The 21,938-nt window shown below is 43.8% G+C and overlaps 1 protein-coding gene across 1 annotated transcript; it reads right to left on the bottom strand.

The window, feature by feature from the left end:
- Positions 1–316: 316 nt before the first annotated feature.
- On the bottom strand, positions 317–6,568 carry SERTM2 (serine rich and transmembrane domain containing 2). The gene is made up of 2 exons (XM_075435599.1): positions 6,205–6,568; positions 317–2,890 (listed from the first exon to the last, which is right to left on the bottom strand). Exon 2 carries the CDS (start codon positions 2,282–2,284, stop codon positions 2,006–2,008), a length of 279 nt encoding a protein of 92 aa, XP_075291714.1. The 5' UTR covers positions 2,285–2,890; positions 6,205–6,568; the 3' UTR covers positions 317–2,005.
- Between the last annotated feature and the right edge of the window lie 15,370 nt (positions 6,569–21,938).

Raw genomic sequence — 21,938 nt, 5'->3', positions numbered from 1 at the left:
CCTGGTGACATCTGTGTGTTGTCCCCACAGCTGAAAGCTGGAGGGCAACCTGCTTCCTGCCTTCTTTTCCAGGTAAACGCAGCCAAGCACAGCATGGGAACGTATAGCTGAGAGTGTGTTGTTTGCTGTATTCCCTTACACAGTCACCGTGCTATTTCACAGATTAAACCCACTTATGTGGGGATTAATGGAATATAAAAGGTACTTTTCAATATAAGGAAGCTATTTTAAAATAGTTTTATACTAAATACATCAGTTAGAAAAACACTAGTCCTGCTCATGGACCAGCTGTATCCAGTGTGGATGTTACTTGTCATTCTACTCCTCTGTACACACAATCAGCTGTAAAAGCCATATTCCTAGTCCAAATACCTCACCCATATGCAGCCCTTTAATGGTAAATAAAGATCCTGTTGTACACAAAGCATGTCAGAAACAGTTTCTTGTTACTGTCACAAGTCCGTGGAGACAGTGTCTGCTCTAATTTTAGCACTGTTTTTGTATGGGGAGTTTACACTTTCCAAGCCCTTGGAGAGAGGAGAATTGGCAAATAAGTGTATATAAATGTGGAAAGAACCAGGGGATTTTATCGCTAAGCTAGAATTAGACTGTAATAAAAAAGATACACTGGGTAATATTTGTGCCCTTTAGAGGTGTAGCTGAAACAATCTCACTCAAGGTGTTTCTGTAAGCAGCAGTGGCTCTCCCAGAAGTTATATGCCATATTTGTTTCCATCATTCCCATCCACAGAAGCAAAGTCTATCTCTGTACATCATTCGTAAGTAAGAGGATTGGGTCAGATTGTTCCATAAATTTAAGTAAACATTTTTTTCCTCGCTGTTCCAAATGATCCACCAAGATATTTGAATCCAGTCCTATCTTTTAGTGCTCAGTTAGTTTACTTTCCATCTGCATGTTGCCTACTAGTCTATGTCCAAAGCTGTTCACACTCTGCATTATTGCAGTGCCAGGCCCTGGCATTTCTTCAACGTTCTTTGGGGGAAAACAAATGAAAAAGAACTCCTCTGTCTTTTGAGAAAGAAAACTCAACATGGATACGAGAAGAAATGTAATTATGTATTTGACTCCGTTAGGAGAACAATGTCCATTTGACTCACAAACTTTACACTGTATTTTAATTACTGACTGATACTGGGGAGGCTGAAAGGCATGAACATGTCTGTATTCAGCTCAGTTAGTGTAATGGAGAACAAAGGAAGAGAGGTAGATTGTCTTTTAACATTTTTTCTCTCCTGCTGCTAATTTCCTGCTGATGCTTTCTTTTTATTTTAAACATTTGTTAAATTTTATCTTTATTTTCTTTCCTCTTTTAAAAGTTCTGTCTTTTTCTGATATCTGGAATGCATCTATTCACTGTATAGTTTTTAATGTCAGAAACCAATAGTTCCAGCAGGTGATGAAACATTTTTATACTTCTGAAACTCCATTGTGTAAATCTGCCGTTTAAGTGGAAAAAAAGCTGTTTAAGGTTTTCCTTCTTGAATGGGAGAAATGCCTGAGAATTTCCGAACCACTGATAATTTCTGTACATGCCCCATGGGCTCTTCCCACTTATGCCACTTAACTTTGTTGATTCAACTCTTTTTACAAGCAAGGAATTTAAGAGCAGAGAGATAGGTCATCAAATACAGGCTCCAGGACACAGTCTGGTATGTGTCTCTCAGGGTTTTTGGCTGTCATTATTGTGGCTTTTACCATTTTCTGAAAGGGCTTTTAGAGGAAAATGAGTCTTTCCTGACAGCAGTAGGTTTCTGTAATGTAAATTTTATTGAGGGTGTTGCACGTGGTGCCTGTAATGTCAACAGCCAGTGGGTCCCAGCCAGTCAGTCTGAGTTGTGTGACACTCTCCAGATGCTCTGTGCTGCTGTTGATGGCTGTGCAATAAGTTGTAGGGCTCAATAGGCAGGCAGACGTTCTTTCCACCACCATTTTGCTGAACAAAACATGTTTCACAAGCCCAGAGCCCTCTTTGCTTTGGGGTCTCTAAGTGGTAGGAATCCTGCTGTGCATTTCCACATCTGTGAACTGCTGGACGTTCTCAGTGCTCTCTGGAGATGTGGTGATCGGGGAAACAACATGCTTCAGGCGCAAGAGCATGGAGAAAAGCATTATGAGAAGGATAGCCAGAAGTGTTAGGAACAATCCCACGTACACGTAGAGGCCGGAATATTTATCCACTGTTGTGTCTACTTCTGTAGCCAGAGTTGGTAAGTGGACATGGCCAGTCAGATTTCCACGGAATTTGAAGTAAGTCTCAGTCATTGCTCTGTCTCAGCTTCGGTCCATTTTGCCTGTTTTACCATCAGATTCCCTGTCTTCCCTCACCAGACTCATAAAGGGGATCAAGAGAAGAAACTTAGGACAGATGGCATGATGGCTTCAGCAAAAAATGCTTCATCCTCTTGGTCTCAAGACTGCTGGTTCACACAGATAAGCAGACTGCACGAGGCAGGCCTTTGCAAATCATTTTGTAAGTTGCTATTACAATAACAACAAGCATTAGACTTGTGTTTTACACTGACATCTGGCTTTTATTTTGTCCTGAAAACGCTTTGGTCCTTCTTTTGGTAGGTCACCTCCTTTGGTTGGTGAAAAGCTTTGGCCCTTCTCTCAAACTGACCTGCAAAGGTTTGCACAGCTTTGGTCTTTGCAAGTGTTGTTTTCCAAACAGAGTGAGTCAGCTTTCTGCCAGCTTCTCCCACAGCAGGTGGTTTATCCTTGTGTGAGCTTGGGAAGGTTGTTTGCTGCTTTGCCAGACCGCGGCGGGGGGGGGGGCCCTCTTGTCTCCTAATCTGGGGCTATTGATACTTGCTTAAGAAGTATGGAATTTTGAGTTTCTTGTTAGGAACAGTCAAAAAGTCGGCTTTCCTAAAGGAAAAAAATGAGAGAGAGAAAGAGAGAGAAATGAAACCAGGTACCAAAATAGCTGAGCCTGCGTGTGGTATCTTTAGAACAAATAGATAAGAAAACCCTTGTCGTGCTCCTGTGAGGCACCTTGAGACTGGGAGAAGCACTGAGTATTTAACTTTAGAGAAAGACCACGCAAATCTAATTGTTTAGGTCTCCTCTGGTAACACTCACTACTTACTTCTGGGTAAAAGAAGGCCCTGCAGTCTATGGAATTAGATGTCACAGAGGAAGGCAAGATACAAATCCAGACAGTGTCTTCCACCATGTGTCTCTCATTTACTGTTTGTCAGCACCCTCTGTTTCTGAGGCAGAGGTCCACAGCCCTACCTGTCCCACTGGGGCAACACGGCCGCAGGGTGGGACCCTTTACTCACCTCCTGGGAGCAGAACTTACTAGAAATGGGGGGAATCTTTATGTATTAGCTTTTTTAATTCTTCCAGCTGGAAACAGAAAATGTAAATGCCAAAATTTCATTGTAAATAGTGCATCCAAAAGCATCATGTTCTGCTTTGCTAAGACCAGAATTTTGGTTTTAGCTGAAGCAAAAATGATAGCACTGAAACAAAGTGATGCAGTCATTTGTGATGTTCACTGCGTATACACCTACGTGAGATGTAAACAGAGTAATATGGATATGGTAATATACTATGTTAGTCAGATTAAAATGAAACATTAGGTCAAAATGATAAAAGCTCTGATGCTTTTAGATAAAGATTTCACCTAAAAGACAAATTGCTGCAAAACATTTTGACTTTCATGGGCTTTCAGTTTGTAAAATGTAGCTGGTTCATTGACAATGTTTGGTTATGTTCTACCCATGCACCAATGGGAACAACACCTCGCTGGTCTTCAGAGAGAGCAGGTTGAAGTCTGGAGGCCTGAGTCATCAAGGAGCTGATAGTCAGGCTTTCATTACAAGCAAGACAAACCCACTCTGGCTCAGGTGATGGGGAAACATCTGATGTGCTGAGTTTTTGGAGAAGGGATGCTGGGGATTGTCTACATCTCACCCCCCAGCTCCTGCAATAACTTCAAAGCATTTGAGATAACAGCGATCCAGTTTAGGGAATATTGGGCCAGATTCTGCTTACTCATAGGCTGGCTAAGCTGGGCCAAATTGCTGATTGAAAAAAATTGCCTGGGGATTTGACTTCTACAGTCCCTGCGTGGGTGGTGGATTCTGTGCTGTGCTTCGTGTAGGAGCGTGCGGGCAAGCACGGCAGAGAAGGGCTGCTCAGTACTTTTCCAGGGGCTGACCCAGCCCCTTTGGAGCCACTCTGGCAGCAGGTTTGGTGCTGATGCAGAAGCATGGGACATGGAAGTGAAGGTTGTGTTGCAGCCAGGCACTTTTGCTCTCAATTATGGGGCAACAACTCTCTGATTTTCACACTTCAAACCTATAAATGGAAATTCTTCCCCCATGAAGAATATTCTTACGTTACTCAGCAGATGGGAAACAGAGGGTGTGAAGGTTACTAGCCATATTAAACCCCTGTTTTTACAATATGATTCTGCTGTTGATAATGAAATGGAGTCAGTCTGGAGTCTGACACTTGTCTGAGTTAAAGTACTGAACAGTGTCTTTGCCCATCTCATCTGCTGTCCCACTGAGAGCAAAAGCCAGAGCTAGTTTCTCTCCTTAAGGAGCAGAGGGCCTACTGACTTTTCATACTTCATAAAATTAGACTGCAGAATGCTAAGGACAGTAGTCTGAATTTCAATAATTAGCTACAAACCAAGACGTTGAATTAACAAAGCTCATCTGGGTGTTTATTGATAATAGGAGCAGATTAATAATAAAAAGTATTAGCAATGGGAAGTTGGCACAGCTTGCTTTTTTTTTTTAAGTCTCAACTGTAGAATTGTCAAGAGCAGTCAACTATTCAGAATGTTGGAAGCTGTGAAATTAACTACATGTTTTCCAGAAATGAGCCAGAAATAATTCAGTAGCTCCAGGCAACCCCAAAGATTGTTGCTTTTGAATCTACCTATTATCTCATTGAGCACATCTTTTTGGATGTTAGTAGATTTATCTTTGTGCACTCCCCTTTAACAAGTGGAAGCTTGAAGACTGTAGAGACCAAGGTCATCTGAAACTAAGTGGTAAACAAACACTCTGAAAAAAATGTATATAAAGCATGTCAGCATTGTAATTTTGTATGACTCAGATTACAGGAGGCAAAACCTCACTGGTTACCCTGAGAAGCCCTCAAGTCCATGGACAGAGATAGTAAGTAGAAGTTTGTTACAGAGCAGAGCAGCATAATGAGAGCCCACATTCCCTGTGATCTAAGTTGTTGATCAAGGCTTAGTCATTCTTCTCTGGCTGGACGATACTCCCATTTCTGAGAGGTGCCAAGCACCATTAGTGTCCGCTGATGCTCCGTGGGTACAGACCGATTCCAAGCAGACACTTCTTTTTTTACCAGTTTGTGGTTGTTTTTAAGCAAGGATTAAAAAAAATCAAACTCAACATTTCATTTAATTTAATAAAAATCAGTAATGAAAATAGAAGCCTCATACAAAATAACCAAAAGTTTTCTTCTCAGAGTGTGTGACAGAGACAGGAAATTAATGAGCCAAAACTTCATGGGCGCTGAAATTACCATCCTCCCACTGCAGCTATCAGGGTCTGGGGAGCTTCAGGTTTGGGGAGCTTTTATGAAGCCTGCATGGCCCTACTCTGCACCTTTGTAGGTCACAGAGGAGCAGAGAGAATGCAAGATTTTCCCCAAAGCAGCGCAGACAGACAATACAAATTGATCTTGCAACTGCAGTAAATACCTTTTCTTACAGTTCGGTTTAAGTGCCACTTGCCAGCAAGACGTCTCTGACAGCGCAAGCAACTTTTCTGAGTTCTCTTTTGCTTTCCCACCCAATACTGTTCACTACTACAAAGAGGTAAGGGGGACAAAATAGAACGATTACTTGTGTAGCTTCTCCAAGGCTGTTAATTTAAACTGCACCGAACTGGCTGGCAAGCACAGAAAGGTTTGGTTTTGAACACAGATAGTACCAGGTGTATTCTATCTAGGTAACCTTTACAGAAAAAAATCAGCATTGCAGAAATGCAAACAAAGCATGAAAGTATCAATTCCATCCGTGGCTTGCATTTTCTCCAGGGAGGATCAGAGGGAGAGGAAAGGCGGGGGGGTGTCTCTTCTTTCAGTAGCGGATGGTATTATTGGTTCACTTGCTGAAGTGCAAGATAGTAGGTCAGTGTCTCAGCTGTGCTAAGGCATAGGAAGAGAACAGAATAAAGCATAGTTACCTTTCAGAGCAGGCAGGGTGTTGGGACTAGGCACTAGAGCAGCTGGTTCAGACCATAAGCTTGCTGGTGATTTATCTAGGAACATCTCCTCCCAGGTAGTGGGATTTGTGCAGAAAAGATTTGCTGTCTTGTTGCTGGAGTCAGGACACTGTCTTTTCAGCAACAGACATGCCGAGTGCACTTTCTTCTCCTCCACTCTTGAATTCACATGGTTCACTGACGGGGATGGCACTTACTCCTGGTCTTGAGATGTCAACTGACAGTCTAACGGAACAGCATCACTGCTGATGCCCTTCCCTCGCAGGCAACAGGAGAAGCGGGAAAAGAGCCTTCTCTTCATGAGCTTCACTGCTTGGATGGAAGCAGCCAGTCCCCTCCCTTGGCGGCGGCAGGCAACAGTTAGAGCGGAGAGGATCGGTAGCACTCTGGCTCTGCTGCGTCTCGGCAGCAGGCAAGGAGGGAAGGGAGGGAGGCTGTGAGCTCAGCTCGCAGCAAAGTTTCTGTAAGGTTCTTCTTAACCCTTTCGTGCTTGCAAGTGGTAGACAAGACTGAGCTGCCTGCTAATTGTGAAGACCAGAGCCAGGAGGACAAGTTATCAGTTTCTCTCTCTAATTTTCTGGAAGGTGCAAAGGTTTTTTGTTTTGTACCTCTTGGGCAGGGTTACCTGGTGAGGGCTTCCAGCTGGGTTCCTGTCTGGAATGATGGACAAGTGTCATGTTTCAGTTGAGACCCTCAGGATAGTGCCCAAGCATTGCTCTTTGGCATTGGAGCTTTTGATCTGTTTTTGTCCCTGTGCTTACTGTTTGGTGGTTTGGGAAAGGCTGCGTGGCTGGTTTAGTTTACAGGTCCTCTCTCCCCTGAGTAGTTGGAAATTCTGCATGAATAAGCATAACCCAAATTTTGCAGTATTGTGAGCAAAAAATATTTTCACTGATTTATGAATGTGTGAAGCACAGATCTCTACCTACAAGGCACAACAGAAATGAGGCAGAAGGAGCCAAGGTTGGGGTGAGAACCCAAACCATCCTGATCCCTCTGATTACCACGTTTTGTCCTGTGTTTCTTAGCTCCCCCTTGGCCAAAGAAGTAATGGGTGTTTTATGATCCTGTTCCAGTTACGACATGAATTAGGGTAAACCGTATTAATGAATCACTCTGATTTCAGTTGTATGCGTGTTTCAGAAGGGTGGTGGGGAGCAAGATTTCCTTTGCTTTACACAGGGTGGGTCAGTCTGTTGGGTACAGACATCAGTTTGGGATGCACTGCAGCAAGCCCCGAGGTTTCACCGGCAGCAGAGTGCAACTGGAGGTGACCAGCACGTAGATGGACTAGCTGTGGTTTGCAGCTCTAAGCACTGAGCTGTGTACAGCTGCATGCAGCTGTAGTTCACATGCCCATGTCCCTTGTGCCACTGCAGGTGGACTGGCTGGAGGCATCTCATGGGGTGAACCTGACCCACAGGTCCACACTGGCCACTTGGCTTCTAGTAGTTCCCTGGGCCTACAGGTTGTCTTTCATAGCCTGTGTTTGGGGCACTGGGAGCAAGGTTCCCCTCTGAAAAGTGGGTCCCACACAGGGGTTTGGGAAAGACAAATTCATTCTCTCTCTGCAGTTTTCAGTCTGACAAAATAGAGGCATTTAATCTCAAAACTGCCTCCTCAGAATAGCTCTCCCTCTCTGGTCCCCTGTGGGCACAGTCTGAGCAGAGGGGCCAAAGGGTAATGAAACCCAGAGCTGCACAACTCTCTCATCCCCCTGGGGTGGAGGCCTGTGTTATAAATCCATCTCTCTAAGGGTTTCAATCTCTGGAGCTCACAAGCACAGTGTATTATTGCAATGCAGCACTATTTAGATAAATAAAACTTAGTCCCTGGAAAAAATACAATTCCTCCACGCTTCTGTGGTGGGACGAACCCTCTGAAAACCGAGATTTATAAGGCAGCTTTGATTGCTGATTTTATTTCACATTTCCTTTGTTGTAATATCATGTGCAGAGCCCAGTATTGCAGTCTGTGCCACCATTCCCTGCTGGGCACATAGGAATGAAAGTACAGTGATAAACCAGAAGGAAGGCTATGTGTATTTTTCACTGGAATCTGTACAATTACTGCTTTACCAACAAAGTACCTGACAGCACCTCCAAACGCTGCGTACATGTCCTCTTATTTAAGAAGAACCAAGAGAGAGCTCTATTTAACCAGGAATTATGTTGCCAGTTGAGTTATGAGACCCAGAGGAGACAGACGTGTTGAAATCCTGCAACACTGCTTTCTGTATAATGCTAATGAGCAGTGCTGAAATGAAAGGCTCTCTCTCCCTGTCCATGCAATCCAGCTTCTCTGCTCAGCTTTTTTCCCTTTTGTTGATTTTGCAGTAAATTATCTCTCCCTTTTGTAGGACCAAGCTGCTGTTTGTTGGATGGGCACACTTAGATTTCTTGTTTCCTTTGTAGCAGGGTATAATAAAGACAGATGAATTTTAGATAATGCCACGCTTTATACCAGCTGAGGCTGATGAATGCTTGACTGAATGATTGCTGAATTCCTGAATTGTTGAGAAGTACGTAAGGCTTTCTCTCTATGTAAATTTTTGGGCCAATCAACAACAAATTTGTGTGACATAAAATGAAGGTGTACAAATTCCCTTGGAAATACAGAGATGTGAATGCAGTGGAAGTAATTTTTCAAGCAACCATGAAGAATTTTGGGGCAAAAGACCAGGGAGCTTGTTTCATTCTTTCCTTTGTATTGTTTGACCTGTGTCTCAAGCTTTGTAACAGATCATTTTACACGTCTTTCTCATAATGGTCCCACACCAGTCTTAGAGTGATATATGGATTTAACAAAGAGCAAATAAGATCTGTGAATGATTGCTAGTGAGTATAATCTGTATGTTCCTATAGGGATTCTTCTGTTCTCCAAATTAATGAATCCTATGAACATAGCAAATGCATACTTTGGGTCTTTAAAAATTGCTTTTGGTGCAGCTGCAGTGAATGGAGAAAGAGCTGTGCAGTCCTCTCCCCCCCGTTCCTTTCATAGCAGACACATCCCAGAATGGTTTATTCAAGCCCTCAGCTGCCAAGACCTTCTATCATTTGGGGCTGTTTGTGTGTGGGAGGGCCAGGGCCAAGCAGAGATCTCTTTTGCTGATGTAGATGCTCTATATTGAACCCAAGAAAGAACCACAACTTGGTAGGTGCCTGTGCACGTGTCCAAGATGACAAACAGAAGCAGTGGCTGAGTTTTAAGTATTAAGGGCAGAAAATGTGTTAAATTAGAGCAGAATTTTAATACAGAGCTGTAATGTCTGAAGTGTATTCTGTGTTTAAACATGTTTTCCACCTGTTGTTTAGAGGTTACAGTTAATACCAGCTCACATTTTCTCCATTACTGCCCTTCCCTTTCCTCCTGTTAAAACAATTTCTCCCCTTCGCCTGGATGGTTAATCCCTGTCTGGATGAAAGTTTGGCTGACTGAGCTGTTGTACTGAGCCGAGGCAGCTTGGCTTGCCTGGAGTTTCACTAGCTTTCAGAGGGCTTTGGGGGAGTTCACCCACTTCTCCCCTGAGAGCACTGCTAGAAAGCTGCACCAGATGGCTTAGAAATCAGCTCAGCGCTGTGAACTTCTAGTAGTATTCATTACTCATGGCAATAATAATCATACTTAGCACTTCTGTATTTTCAAGACACTTCACAGTTGCACAGTTCCTCAATGAGGTACAGTCAGACAGCATTGAAGAGGACTGCCAAGCGTCTGATTTTTAACATCTTTTGTGGCTGTTACAGGATTCAGAGCTGTGCAGCGTAGCCACCCATGGGACACCTCCTTGAAGAGGTGCCCAGCCCCTCTCTAGCCTTAGAGGCCACAAGGTCCAACTCCTAAGGTGCCCAGCTGATATTAGACATGTTACATGGAAAAAGATCTGTCCTTTACCTTTCCTGCCTTCCCCACCCCTGCCCTGGCCATCCACAGAGGTGCTGGAAGGCCTCTTGCTGCCGCGAAGAGAATTGGATAACTGGAACTGCCTGAGGTGGTTGCTTGGGTGTTCTTCTTCCAAAGATCAGGATGGTTCTTAGTGACCACCTAGAACTGTACAACTGCTACCAACAAGAGAGTAAGTCACTATGGAAGAGATGCTGAGGCAAGTGACAGCACTTAGTGCTGTTTGTCTTGGCAGAGTGGAATCTGTTGTGAATATGGTTTTGTTTTGATATATTTTGTCTTTATAGCCACGGCACTGAGTGGCAGATGATCTATACCACAAACAGGCTTGTGGAACACATAAAAAAATCATGTTTCAGTAAGTTTTGAATCAGGAGTCTCTAATGAATGTTTGGACTTCCAAATATTTATTGCTCGTTCAAATTTGTGTGAAATAGCTCTAGCTGCCACCAGCTTTAAGGGAGATGGCAACCTTGAAAGCAAAGGAAGTTGCCTGGAGCTAGTTTCTTGCTTAGGCCACTAAGGGCTCGAAGAAAATGTACTGACTTCTCTCTGTCTCATTTCTTTTTCATGAAAAGGAAAAAATTGTTAGTGCCTCGCCCCCCATAAACAATCTGTAAATACTAAATGCTACGCAAACGCATGTGGTCATGTGGCCACTGCTCCAGCAGAGCCGAGTTTCCCTCTGTGCATTCCCACACAATCTTGTTTTGTCCAGTACGGCATGTCTGAAAATGCTCATGTGTTTGGACTAAAAGAGTTTTGTTGCTTTCAAAGGCCTTGGGCTGTTTTGACAATTTGGCTTTGTGTTGAACTTCCTGCATCAAAAATATTGCAATGCTTCAGTTATTTATAGAAACCTGTTCTCCCACAGATAACTGAAGAAATTCAGCCTAGTCTGAAGTTACTGCTAATTTTTAGGAACATTTCTGATTTGATATTCTGTTGTCAGTGAAGGGCTACATTGTCCTGCACACAATTCTGTCTGAAACAGTCCTAAGCTTCATTTTCATGAGTGAGATTGTGAAGAAGGCATTGCAGGTCCCAAAATAGTGTTAACACCACTCATAGAAGAGACTTCCAATGCTCTAGGTAAGTTGACGAGAGCTAGCTCAGGCAGGGCCATCTGGCAGTGACCAGGGCTGCATGGACCCCTTGGAGCAAGGGGTACCTAAGAAGCAGGTTCCACCTGGTCTAAATTGCAAATATACGTCAACCATTCTCCATCAAGGTCCCACACACATCCCTGTGGGCCTTGGCAAAAACTAGTTGAACACTGAGTCAGGGATAGAACTTAAAAACAGATCCTGTGTTCTCCAGCCCATGGTCTGGAATATTATTATTTCCCCTGAAGCAGGACAGTTCTTGCAGCAGTGCCTATTTTTAGGGAGTTCAGAACAATTTCTAGACCCAAGAGCTTCAGGTAAGTCTGGAGAAGCTTTCAGATGTGCTGACTGTCTGGTTTTGGCTGGCAAACTGGTAAGATACAACCCGAGAGGTGCTCGCATGACAGTGAGCCACTCTGCTTCAGTCCGTTAAAGTGGGTGCTTGTCTTTAACACTTAGAATCAAGCTTGTCTTACAGCCCACCTGCACTGCTTACCAGATGACTTTGGATTGACTGATGACAATGCACAATAAATACTAACAACTGGGCCTTATTTTAGCAACAGGATAGCAGACTGGCTTCCAGGAGACTAGGTTGTTTCTCTGCATGGTGGACAAACAATCCATGTGGACAGTGCAGCATTTGTTGGGAACTGGGTCACTCATGGAATTTTCTTCTTCCTCTCTGCCTGGCAGAGCTGGTGCCCCAGAGGAGACTTGGCATGGACCTCAGTACCAAAACCAACACCTGAAGTGTGCATACACGTGAAGTGTGCATGTTTTATGCTTTGGTGCTCCATCTGTTTTTTCCTGAAACTCTGGACTTTCTTGATGGAACCTGAATATCTACTTGCTCATTTTTCATTCCCACCACATTTCCCCACTGCCTGGCTCCATGCTGTGGCTGTGGCCAGCACTGTGTTCAGTTTTACTTAATATCAGTCCATGGTCAAGTGGGTGAGTAACTCTCGAGCCACTGGACACGCTGTCACCACAAAGCCCATCTCAGCCCAGCCAGAGCTCGGCTTGTCTGTGTGCAAAAAGCCCTTTGACTCCTCTGGGCTTCACACAGATTTCTGCCTGCAGGAACAGCTTGTAGGGTTAAGGCTTAGATGTGATTTCCTGAAAGGTGCTTTTCACAGCACAGATGATGTGAGGAAGGTCTAAGATACTATCACACATGTTAAAACCTGTGCCTCTCCTCCTGCTACAGAGGTACCACCTGAACTTGCCAGGCAACACTGTGATTACAATGCTGATCAGGAAAAGGCTTTTTCTTCCATGTTTATATCCTGAGCAGAACTGTCCTAAAGCTGGAGTTCACTGTTCTGCAGGGTGGTATTTTGGTCTGAGCCCAAAGCTCATAGACTCAAGCATTCACTAATTCACTACTGGCAGGGTCCTATGTGGCATAACTTCCACAGTCTTTAAAATATAAACAGATCTTCCCTGAATTCTAACTGAATCCTCCTAGACAGACCATAAAGCTGAATGCACAGTGGGTAGAGTATGGGGAATGCTAGCTGCAAAACAGTTAAACCCTTCTCTGAAGTCTCCGATGTCACATTATTTGCATGATTCACAGTTAACAGATGGGCTCATGCCTATATTAAGGGGGGACCAGTTCTTCAATTGCTATCATTAAATAATAATTATGACAGTTTATATTGAAAGGAAAACAATTTTGTGATGACCCCATTACATCACTTTTTATTTCTTTGGTTTGTTTGTTTGAATTCCAGTCTTAAAGAAGAAAAGCCCTTTTCTCAGTTCTCATTTACAAAATATGCAGCTGAGAGAACTCTGCCCACCCACACACTTCACCATTTCAGAAATCAGCATTTCCATCCAGGGTTGGATGAACTCTTTCTAAACCCGTTTGGAGGAAACACAGTTGAAATCTTTGCAGCAGTAGAGTGAAACACTGTCATAGATGCAAACACTGCCATCTCTGCTCTGCCATCAGTTTTCACCACAGTTTTGAAGAAACCCTCCCTTTGGATGTATCTCTTCTATACAGGAGAGCACAGCACAGGACTCCTGAGCTGCTGCCAATAGTACTAAAAAAGTTCTTGTAGTTTAAGCTAGAAAAATTCTTCAAGTGATCCAAAAGCCCATGCTGCTGTACCTGACTAGCATGGCATTGGATTAAATCTTCCAAGGGTTCAGATTATCCCGCATCTGTCTGCTTCAGAGCTTCTGACACCTTCTTCTATGGCCTTGCTCAAGCAAAGTACTTGATGTACCATGGGTCTGAGAGAGTGTTCAATTAGTGCTGCTCAGCCCCATTGTCTCTGGGTGGCTGTCTGTGGTTATCTGTACAACACAGGAAAATACATTTTACAGCTAAGATGTTCCTGATGACCTCTGTCTGCGTGGGGATTCTGGTGCAGAGGGACATAGTGCCTCCTGGGACAAATATCAACATCACAGATGTGTCTGGGAATGATCCAGCATTTGTATTTAACCTGTGGGTGGGCATGAGATGCCATCGGTGCTTATCACTGAAATAGTCAGGGACATCAGAGTGGGAATAAAAGCTGCACTTTCTTTCTTTGCATCATAAAACAGCCATTCAGATATTTTTCTTTAGTCCATTTCCCAGGAGTGACTCTTACCAATAGCAGGGATCCCTCTCTTGCCATGAGTCCCTAAGCACTGCTCTTACTTCTGCCCCAAAGCATTTGTGCCATAACATCTGCCGTTTACTGCCAAAAAGCCCCAGAGTTCTGTGCTGTGACATGGACCCCGTAAATTGCCCTGACCGTGTGCGATGGTATCCCACTTTATTCTACTGCAATGAGAGAGTGGGAAAAGAGTTATGTCGCTTAAAACAATTTTGAAATCCTGTGTGATTCACTGGATGAGAAGATGCTACACTATTGTCACTCTTCTCAGCTACAATAACAGGAACCAACATTACCAGTGCATTCTGAGCAGAGATGGGTCTTGAGCTCTAGTTCCAAACTTTAATCCCCAATTGGAGCTTTTAAAACGCTGAAGAGCGGGAGACCAGACAGCATGAAGACAAACGAAGAACAACTGCATGGTGTCTGTGTTTGAGTTTCCACTCTGTTTCACTGGAGGCTTCTTTATATGACAACTTTTAGCATCTATTGCTTTCCACCAACACTGGAGACAGGATGTCAGCCTAGCCAGACGCTCAGTCTGAGTCGTGACAGCAATTGCTATACATTGATGGTAAAGCCAGGGGTGTTTCCATTTGTTGCCTGTGTTTGTCTAATGGCAGTCACAAGTTCCTTCTTCCTCAGCCTCTGGGTCAGTAACAGAACAAGCTGACTGGCCAGTTCCACTTAATTAGTGTTCGTTTTTTGAGAAGCAAAGAATAAATGTCACTGTGTGTCTGTGCTTAACTAATGTGGCTGATTATTAATAGCCAGTTTTGGTCCCCCTCCCAGCCTATGTGCCACAAAATGCATTTCCCTTTTGTCTCCAGGATCAAGTTGTCTGGGAAGCCACTGTTCTGTGAAGAGACTGGACAAAAAGCTTATTGAACATCCCTCCCTTTTTATCAGAAGACTGAGCGCTCTGTTTATTTTTAGTATGTTGTCAACAGGAATTGCTTTATTGCTTCACTTTTCATAGATGAAGACGTTTTCAATACAGACAGAGCGCTCTGCCCAGAAAAATTCACCACATGCTTGATTGCCTGGTTTTATTTTTCTCAGACCTCAAATGCACACCATACCCTGCCTTGCTCTACACAACCTCGCTTAGTTGTCACTGGAAGCAGGAGGTTTTGTGCATGGCCCAGATCAACTTTGCGAGCTTCTCCAAGCTTCTTAAACCCCAGACTTCTCTAGTGCCTAAGCGTCAGCTCCAGACACTGACCATTTTGCCACATGGGTCTTGTACTGAAATCAGGCGATGCTCTTTTGAAGAGAGAGGCTTCTTGCCCTGTGAAGCAGTAGGAAGCCTCCTTGCTGGGCAGTAGTGGCCAAATGAGATGTGCATTGCTACAGGGAAGGATACTGAAAAGAGACACCTTATAGATACCATGCTGTTGCTGAAGGCTAGCCGTTTCTCTGGCAGGTCCCTGTTGCTATTTAAACAGCAGTTCCATGTACCCAGATTAAAGGACATTTAAACATTCTGGGCCAGGTCTACTCTCCATACACCTCTGTGACTGCCACTGGAGATGAGAAGGCGTTCAACCCTTCCCAGGCAATGGCTTTAGGAAATGTTAAGTCTGTGTCAGTGTCTGTTCAGTGCTAGTGCTGCTCTCTGTAAAGCTGTCAAATGCTCTATTTCCACTTCTGGAAGAAATAGCAATTTGTTATCTTACCTGCTAATGCCAACAAAATCCCTGCTACTGTTTCCTAGGATTTTAGTCTTGTGCAATAGGGAGGAGAAGGCACATTATCTGCTTCTGCATACAGTTTATTATCAACATTTCTTCCTTTTTCAGCTCTATTTCTAATGACAGGCTCAAAATAATAATGAAAAAAGAGTAGTAAATGTAGGAAAAATGCGCTGAGGTGCTGGTCTGTTTCTTAAGCTGTAACAGGAGCGTGTACAGTGTGTGTGTGTGGTGTTCTGGCACTCTCATCAGGGGTCAGTCCTGCAAAGGTTATCCTGGGAATAAATGTGTGCATTTAAATGGCGTGACAGTGGAAGAGATTAGACCTCTAAGGGCCATTGCTTTAAAATGAGGAAATATCCATGAGCTTGGAGCATACCCAAAATCATCAGTTATAAGATTTTTACACCGCTCTGTAGCAATTTCTGTATGTGGATCCCACCAGACTGCAGTGAGCGCTCTGACTAGTTTAATGCAAATGGTTGAGTTGATCATACAGATAACTGAAGAGGTTATTCACATGTTGCCCATATGCAAAGCCTCCGTATTGATGATTGAAGCTTGTGATGGCAATGCTCTGCTGGGCTGCACTACAGCCACTCCTTGGTGGAGCCATGCTTTCCGCAGGCACTTTTGCACCTTTTGTTTGCTCACTTCCCAGAGCTGGGCTCCTCGGAGGCACCATTTGTGAGGGTGATGTTGGCAACTTCATCACTGACATTGCAGCTGGCTCCCTACCCAATCTGCGTACCGCGAGTGCAGTCCTAAGTGAGCCCTGAAGCAAACTTTGCTGCACAGTACCATCACCACAGAGGCTATAGCTACCCTTCTTTAGCATCCCTTGGGCATTTCGGCTGATGTTAGTGTAGGGACTGGTTCTTTGAGTACTGAACTAGCCACAAATGTTTGATGTACGCCTGATCTCTTGGTTGTTTGCAAAAGCTGAATTGCTCAGTTGCTGGAGGCTAACAGATGGCTTGCAGCACCTAAAGGTGCTCTGTTCTCTTGGGGCCTGAATTAGCCTATCAAATATCATATAGGTGTCAGACCCTCTGGAATTCACTGGATCTGTATCAGTGGTGGATATTACCACTGCCAAAGCTCTGGGCCTGCAGCCAGGAGTGGGCTGGTATAACCCACTGAGAAGTTCTTGTTGCTCAGCACAAAGCAGAGATTGGCCTGTTATGTTTCACAGGAACTGGCTTTGTAGCTTAAAATATAGCAGCTCATGCTTGTGACACTGGAGAAGTCCTGTTCAAAACCCGCTGGCAGTCAAGATAAGTGCTCTTTCAAGATTGCAGAAACCTTTTACAAATTTTGGTTAGTTCCTCAAGTCTGAGACACCCCTCACTGCTTTAGCAGTATTTGTTTCTGCAGATACAGTCCCCTGCCCACCTGCTTCAGTTTCTTCCCTATTCCTTATAACTCTTTCTGTACATTGTCCATCCTTGTGCTTTCCAAGCCATCCTCCCCCAGCCCACCTCAGGCTCCCACAAAGCTCGCAGGAGCAGAGCCAATTCATCGCAATGTTCATATTTCAGTGAGTGGGTCATATTGGACAGGGCTGCAGTGGGCAGCTGTTTCCCATTTATTCACATGTAACCTCCACAGCACTGTCAGCAGAATATTAAACAAGGTTTTAGCATCTGCTTTTTTGGTTGGTTGGGTATCAGCCAACTGCTCCTGAATTTTGAGATTGACTAAGCGTCTGCATATCTTATTAGCAGGGTTAGCTAATCTTTATCACTCACTGCCACAGCAAAACCTCAGCAGCTCTTAGCTCCTTTGCAGAACATAATTGTGGTCTGCAAGTGTTTGATTCTGGTGACTCCTATTGCCAAGGCACAGCATGGGCTCTCCCATGTTTCACAGGGACTGTAGGAAAGCTCCAGGCTGTACTAGACTGAAAAGAGCTGGTCGTTCTTAGTGCCTTTTCTCTGTTCAAAAAAAAAAAAAAAAAGAAAAGAAGATTTACCTTACTTCTCTGCTAGATTTTAAATTGCAGTACAGAATTGAGGATGGTACAGGAATTTACTGGCTGATTGACTCTTGCTGGCCCAGAGTGACAACCAGGTATTCACGTGTGCATTCCAGGCAAAATGCCAAGGACATCCCAAAAGGTCACCATTTATGGTGGGCTGCAGCTCCTTGAAGCTTGCTCACGCCAGTCAGTTCATTCCCAGTTCCCTCACCCGCTGTGTGTTCTGGTGAGCAGAGGCTATTCCAAGAGCTCAGCCAGCAGTAAGAAAAAGCAGGTGGAAAAAAAACCAGAAGGGAAAGATGCAGTCTTACAAGTCCCACAGTTAAACTGGCACCTTCTCTCTGCACCTGGTTGTGTCCCCACCCAACAGTGGCTTGGGTGAACGTACTCCTTTCTTACCAAAAGCAGAGTTGTTAGGAAAGAAAATCTCTCTTCTCCCTGTCACAGTGAAGGCTCTTCCCTGCAGTATATTTAAAAGTACTTCACCCAGTCTGCTTTTAAATAATGCATTTGCCACCAGTTAAGAGGAAATAGCAAAGGTGAAGTGTATTTCCTATGCTGGCAGTAATTTGCCTGGGAAGGTTCCTCTGAGCAGTCTTTCTGTCCATTTCAGTGATGTAGTTTAAATTCCAGTGGGGGTGAATAAAGTCCAGCCACCGAAGAACATAATCTGAACACCCTGCAGTGTAATCAACTCTGTTAATTTAAATATAAGTTCTCTGAAGGGAATTTAAATCTCTAAATCTTCCTGAACCAGCTGATTGCCTTTAAAATACCTGGAAGATTTGTACCACTGCTTTTTCTAGCCATAGAATTTCTCTTGCCCTTTCGTATTTTGAGATACTTTATTTTCAGTGGCTATAATTCCACAAGCTACCTTCATGTTGTCTAAAATGTACACACAGTTTGCAATGCATGACCTGTGACATAGAAGCTGTCTTCTCCCATCAAATATTTCCTGTAGGCATGAAAAGATTTTTTAGAAGAAATGAAGACAATGGAGATTTCTTTCCCGCTCTTTTGTCACAGAAAAGTACAATCTCAGACCTAATGGTAAGACAAGGTCCACAAATGAAGAACTCTTTTCAAAGGAAACCTGAATTAGTAAAACTTGGCACATCAGTCTCTACATTCACACATTCCTGTATGCAGAAATCAGGACTGTCACTTTTGGAGACACATCCTGTTCTTTCTCGTAGTGGGACGCTGAGGTCTTTCTTAGATCTACTGACATTTAATGGTTCTCTTTGTTGCCCCGCTTGTGACTGTCACAGCAGATCAGACTCATTGCCAGCTGAGCTAAGGCTTGTTTTATGAGTCTGACAAGAAATGTTAAAATGTCTGAGCTACTTTGGATAATTCATCTGAGAAAGAGGGTAAGGTCCTTGCACAGGAAACATGCTAGCCTGCCGGAAAGAACTACAGAGAAGCAATTGAAGAGAGTGCACATGTACAGAAGAATTCCAGTGCCACTCACCCAAGCAGCAAGAGCAGCATCTTAGTTGTCCCAGCCTGATCATGCTCGGGTGTCAACACATTGAAATACCTCCCAATATTCCTAATGACGTGAACATCATTTTCATTTCCTGATGTGCTGCTGAAGCCTCCTTACCTTCTGCTGCAATCCTGAAGTGAACCAGTGTGCCAGAGAGGATGAGGCAGTTGAAATAGCATCCCTACTGACAATGCTTGGCAGTAAGAACAGAAGCCCATGTAAATAAATGCCTTTCTGTTTGTCTGTGTCCAAAGTCACAGTGTTTAACTCAGCTGTTAGATGGTTTACTCTACTCCTGACTTGCACCCACAATACTTCATCAGCTCAAAGTGGTGCAAGGCCAAGCCAAAGTCTTTCCAGAAGAAAGGGTTGTCTAAAATCATGCAACAATCCTCAGCTCATTGGGGTAAAATGGAGATGAACTGGGATTAAATTTAAGTGGTATGCAGATTATTGCCCCGTAAAGCTAACGATGTGGGAGATGGGTGCTGCCTGGTTTGACTGGTACATGAATCTGAACTGAGCTCAGCTCCTGGTTTAAGATCTGGATATCAGGCCTGGAGCTAGATCCACAAGCAAGTAATAGCAATGGTAACAAACTCACACAGTAAGAGCTGAGCTGCTGATGCCTGGCTATTGTAACTGTGTGTTACTAGGTTTCTATGCAGCACAAAAAATATGAGGCTGGGAGTCTCTGGGCATGGGTGAGAGTGCAACTGTCCCAAAAAGTACCACAGAGCTGGTCAGTAGGTTTCAAAGGTCTGGTTGATGGTTCCTGATCCATTTCCCTATAACGGGATGAAGGAGGCTGGAGCATATGCCAAGAGAAAACGTAACATTGGGGTATCCATCATTTTAATCTTTTATGTACTTAGCACTGCTGTTTCTCTTAGAAATCCATGGGATGCTGCCAATTTTCAGGCAGCTGTGGTTAAAAGGTTTGAATGTATTTTTTGATCCCACTGTTTTCAGGCTCTGTATTGCTGCTAGGCTGGTGCAGACCAGCTTGGCTACAATAGTCTTCAGCACCCTTCCTCTTGCCATGATGCTTTGAACTGGAAGTTTGGATGCCTTCTAGTTAATCTTGCAAATATCCACTAATGGCGTAACATTTTTTCCAAAAATGTTCCTGTACTTGGTGGTATGTTGAAAATGGTGCTCATTTCTGGATGCAGCACTGAGCATTGTCCTGAATTTCTCTCCTAGCACTTAGTTTTCTCTGACTCAGTTAACCACTTGTGAAACTGGCTTAATTCTTTGCTCTCCCATCTTTATGTCTGATAAAGCTTTAATACATGATGGTGGCTGACTGTTCTGGGAACAAAAGTGGCCTTCAGTGTTCTGTTTTCAATTGAATAATTTACACAGTTATTTCTACATGGCAATATATATGCCACGTCATGGGAAAAGCTGGTGCTTGGCAACACAAACCATCACAAATGATCGGAATATGTCACCTTCCCTTAATGACCTTGACCTAACATCTCCAGGTAAGGGATGCAAGTGGCAAGCTGACATTTCCCTCAGGAAATGCTCTGTCCCTCCTCTGGTTCCCCCCTCCCTTCATTTGGAAAACCTTTGATAATTGAATCACTGCAAAGGCAAGCGATCTGCTGTTATAATTCATTTGATAATTCAGCCTAAGCCCCGCGTTTCTCTTTGCACAAATCAAATTTACTCTGTTCACAAAAGATCAGCTCCTTAGCTACCTGCTTACCTACACAACCCCTTTCTTAATTAGATGGCTGAAACCAGCAAAGCATGGCCTTCTTCCCAGTGCAGATGCCCTTAGGGAAACAAAAAAGGTGCTTTTCATTAGAGAGGTCCTGGAGACCCTGCCACAAAGAAGAGAGATATATTCATTTCTGGAAGAAGATATAAAGGTATGAGAAATCCTTGGTCACTGTAGGCAGCATCTCCTGTTCTTAGACAGGGGTAGCAGAGAGAGAAAGTAAAGGGGCTCAGCTGTTACGTTGGAGACCCCTTGTCCTGGCTTCTTACATTTCTTTTCCATCACTCGCCTATGCTTCCTTTTGCTTTAGCAGGTTTTGCCTGAAAGAAGTCAATGAAGTTTTAATAAGTGTCTTCTTGAACAAGGGCTTGCAGCTTTGGCCTGGAAAGCAATCATTTTCCCGGTAGCTGGAAGAATTGCTCTATAACGGCCAGTGGACACTTTTTCATATTGCATAGCCTAACTGCTCCAGAATGATGGAGCAACTGCAGGCAGGTACTACTTGAAACAAAACCCATGGCATGATACTTTCTGTTGTTGATGTCTTTAGATTAAGTGCAGATGTTTCTCCATTAGAAATCTCTCTGGTGTAATGGCTATTGACTCTACATCCTTACTGAAATGTTACACTAAGGATCCAACTAAGGACTTGGAGGATCTCAGTTCCTTTTGGCCTTCACTAACTACCAGTCTATTTGAAGAGAAATTCTCCATATCGAGGACATCAGGTCTGTATTACCAGAGGAATGTGTGCCTGCTTTTGTACTTGGATTGGGGTAGGCTTTGGATTGCCTGGTAGGGAAGTGATGCAGCCTCAAACCACCTCCAACCATGCCAAAAGTGCCCAGTGCTCAGCACTGCCATGAAAGCTGTGCCCATTGGAGAGTTGAAAACAGGAGCAGAAAAGGAAGGAGATCATATAGAAAAGGCTCAAAGAGAAAAACTTGTATACTGTTTGCTTACTGCAACAGACATTTCTTCGCCAGGCGCTCACTTGGGGACAATTGGAGAAATCTCTGCAGAATTGCCCTAATGACCTGTACAATGGACTAAGACAACTTTGTAGAGATTTTACTTTCCCATCTGTAAGGGCTGGAGATCATTTAGTAGCATTCCCTGCAAGCCAGTTAGCTTTCAGCCACCACTCTCCCTTC

Source organism: Opisthocomus hoazin, chromosome 14 (genome assembly GCF_030867145.1).
Source record: "Opisthocomus hoazin isolate bOpiHoa1 chromosome 14, bOpiHoa1.hap1, whole genome shotgun sequence".
In the NCBI taxonomy this organism is placed as follows: Eukaryota; Metazoa; Chordata; class Aves; order Opisthocomiformes; family Opisthocomidae; genus Opisthocomus; species Opisthocomus hoazin.
This window is presented reverse-complemented; position numbering and strand designations above follow the sequence as displayed.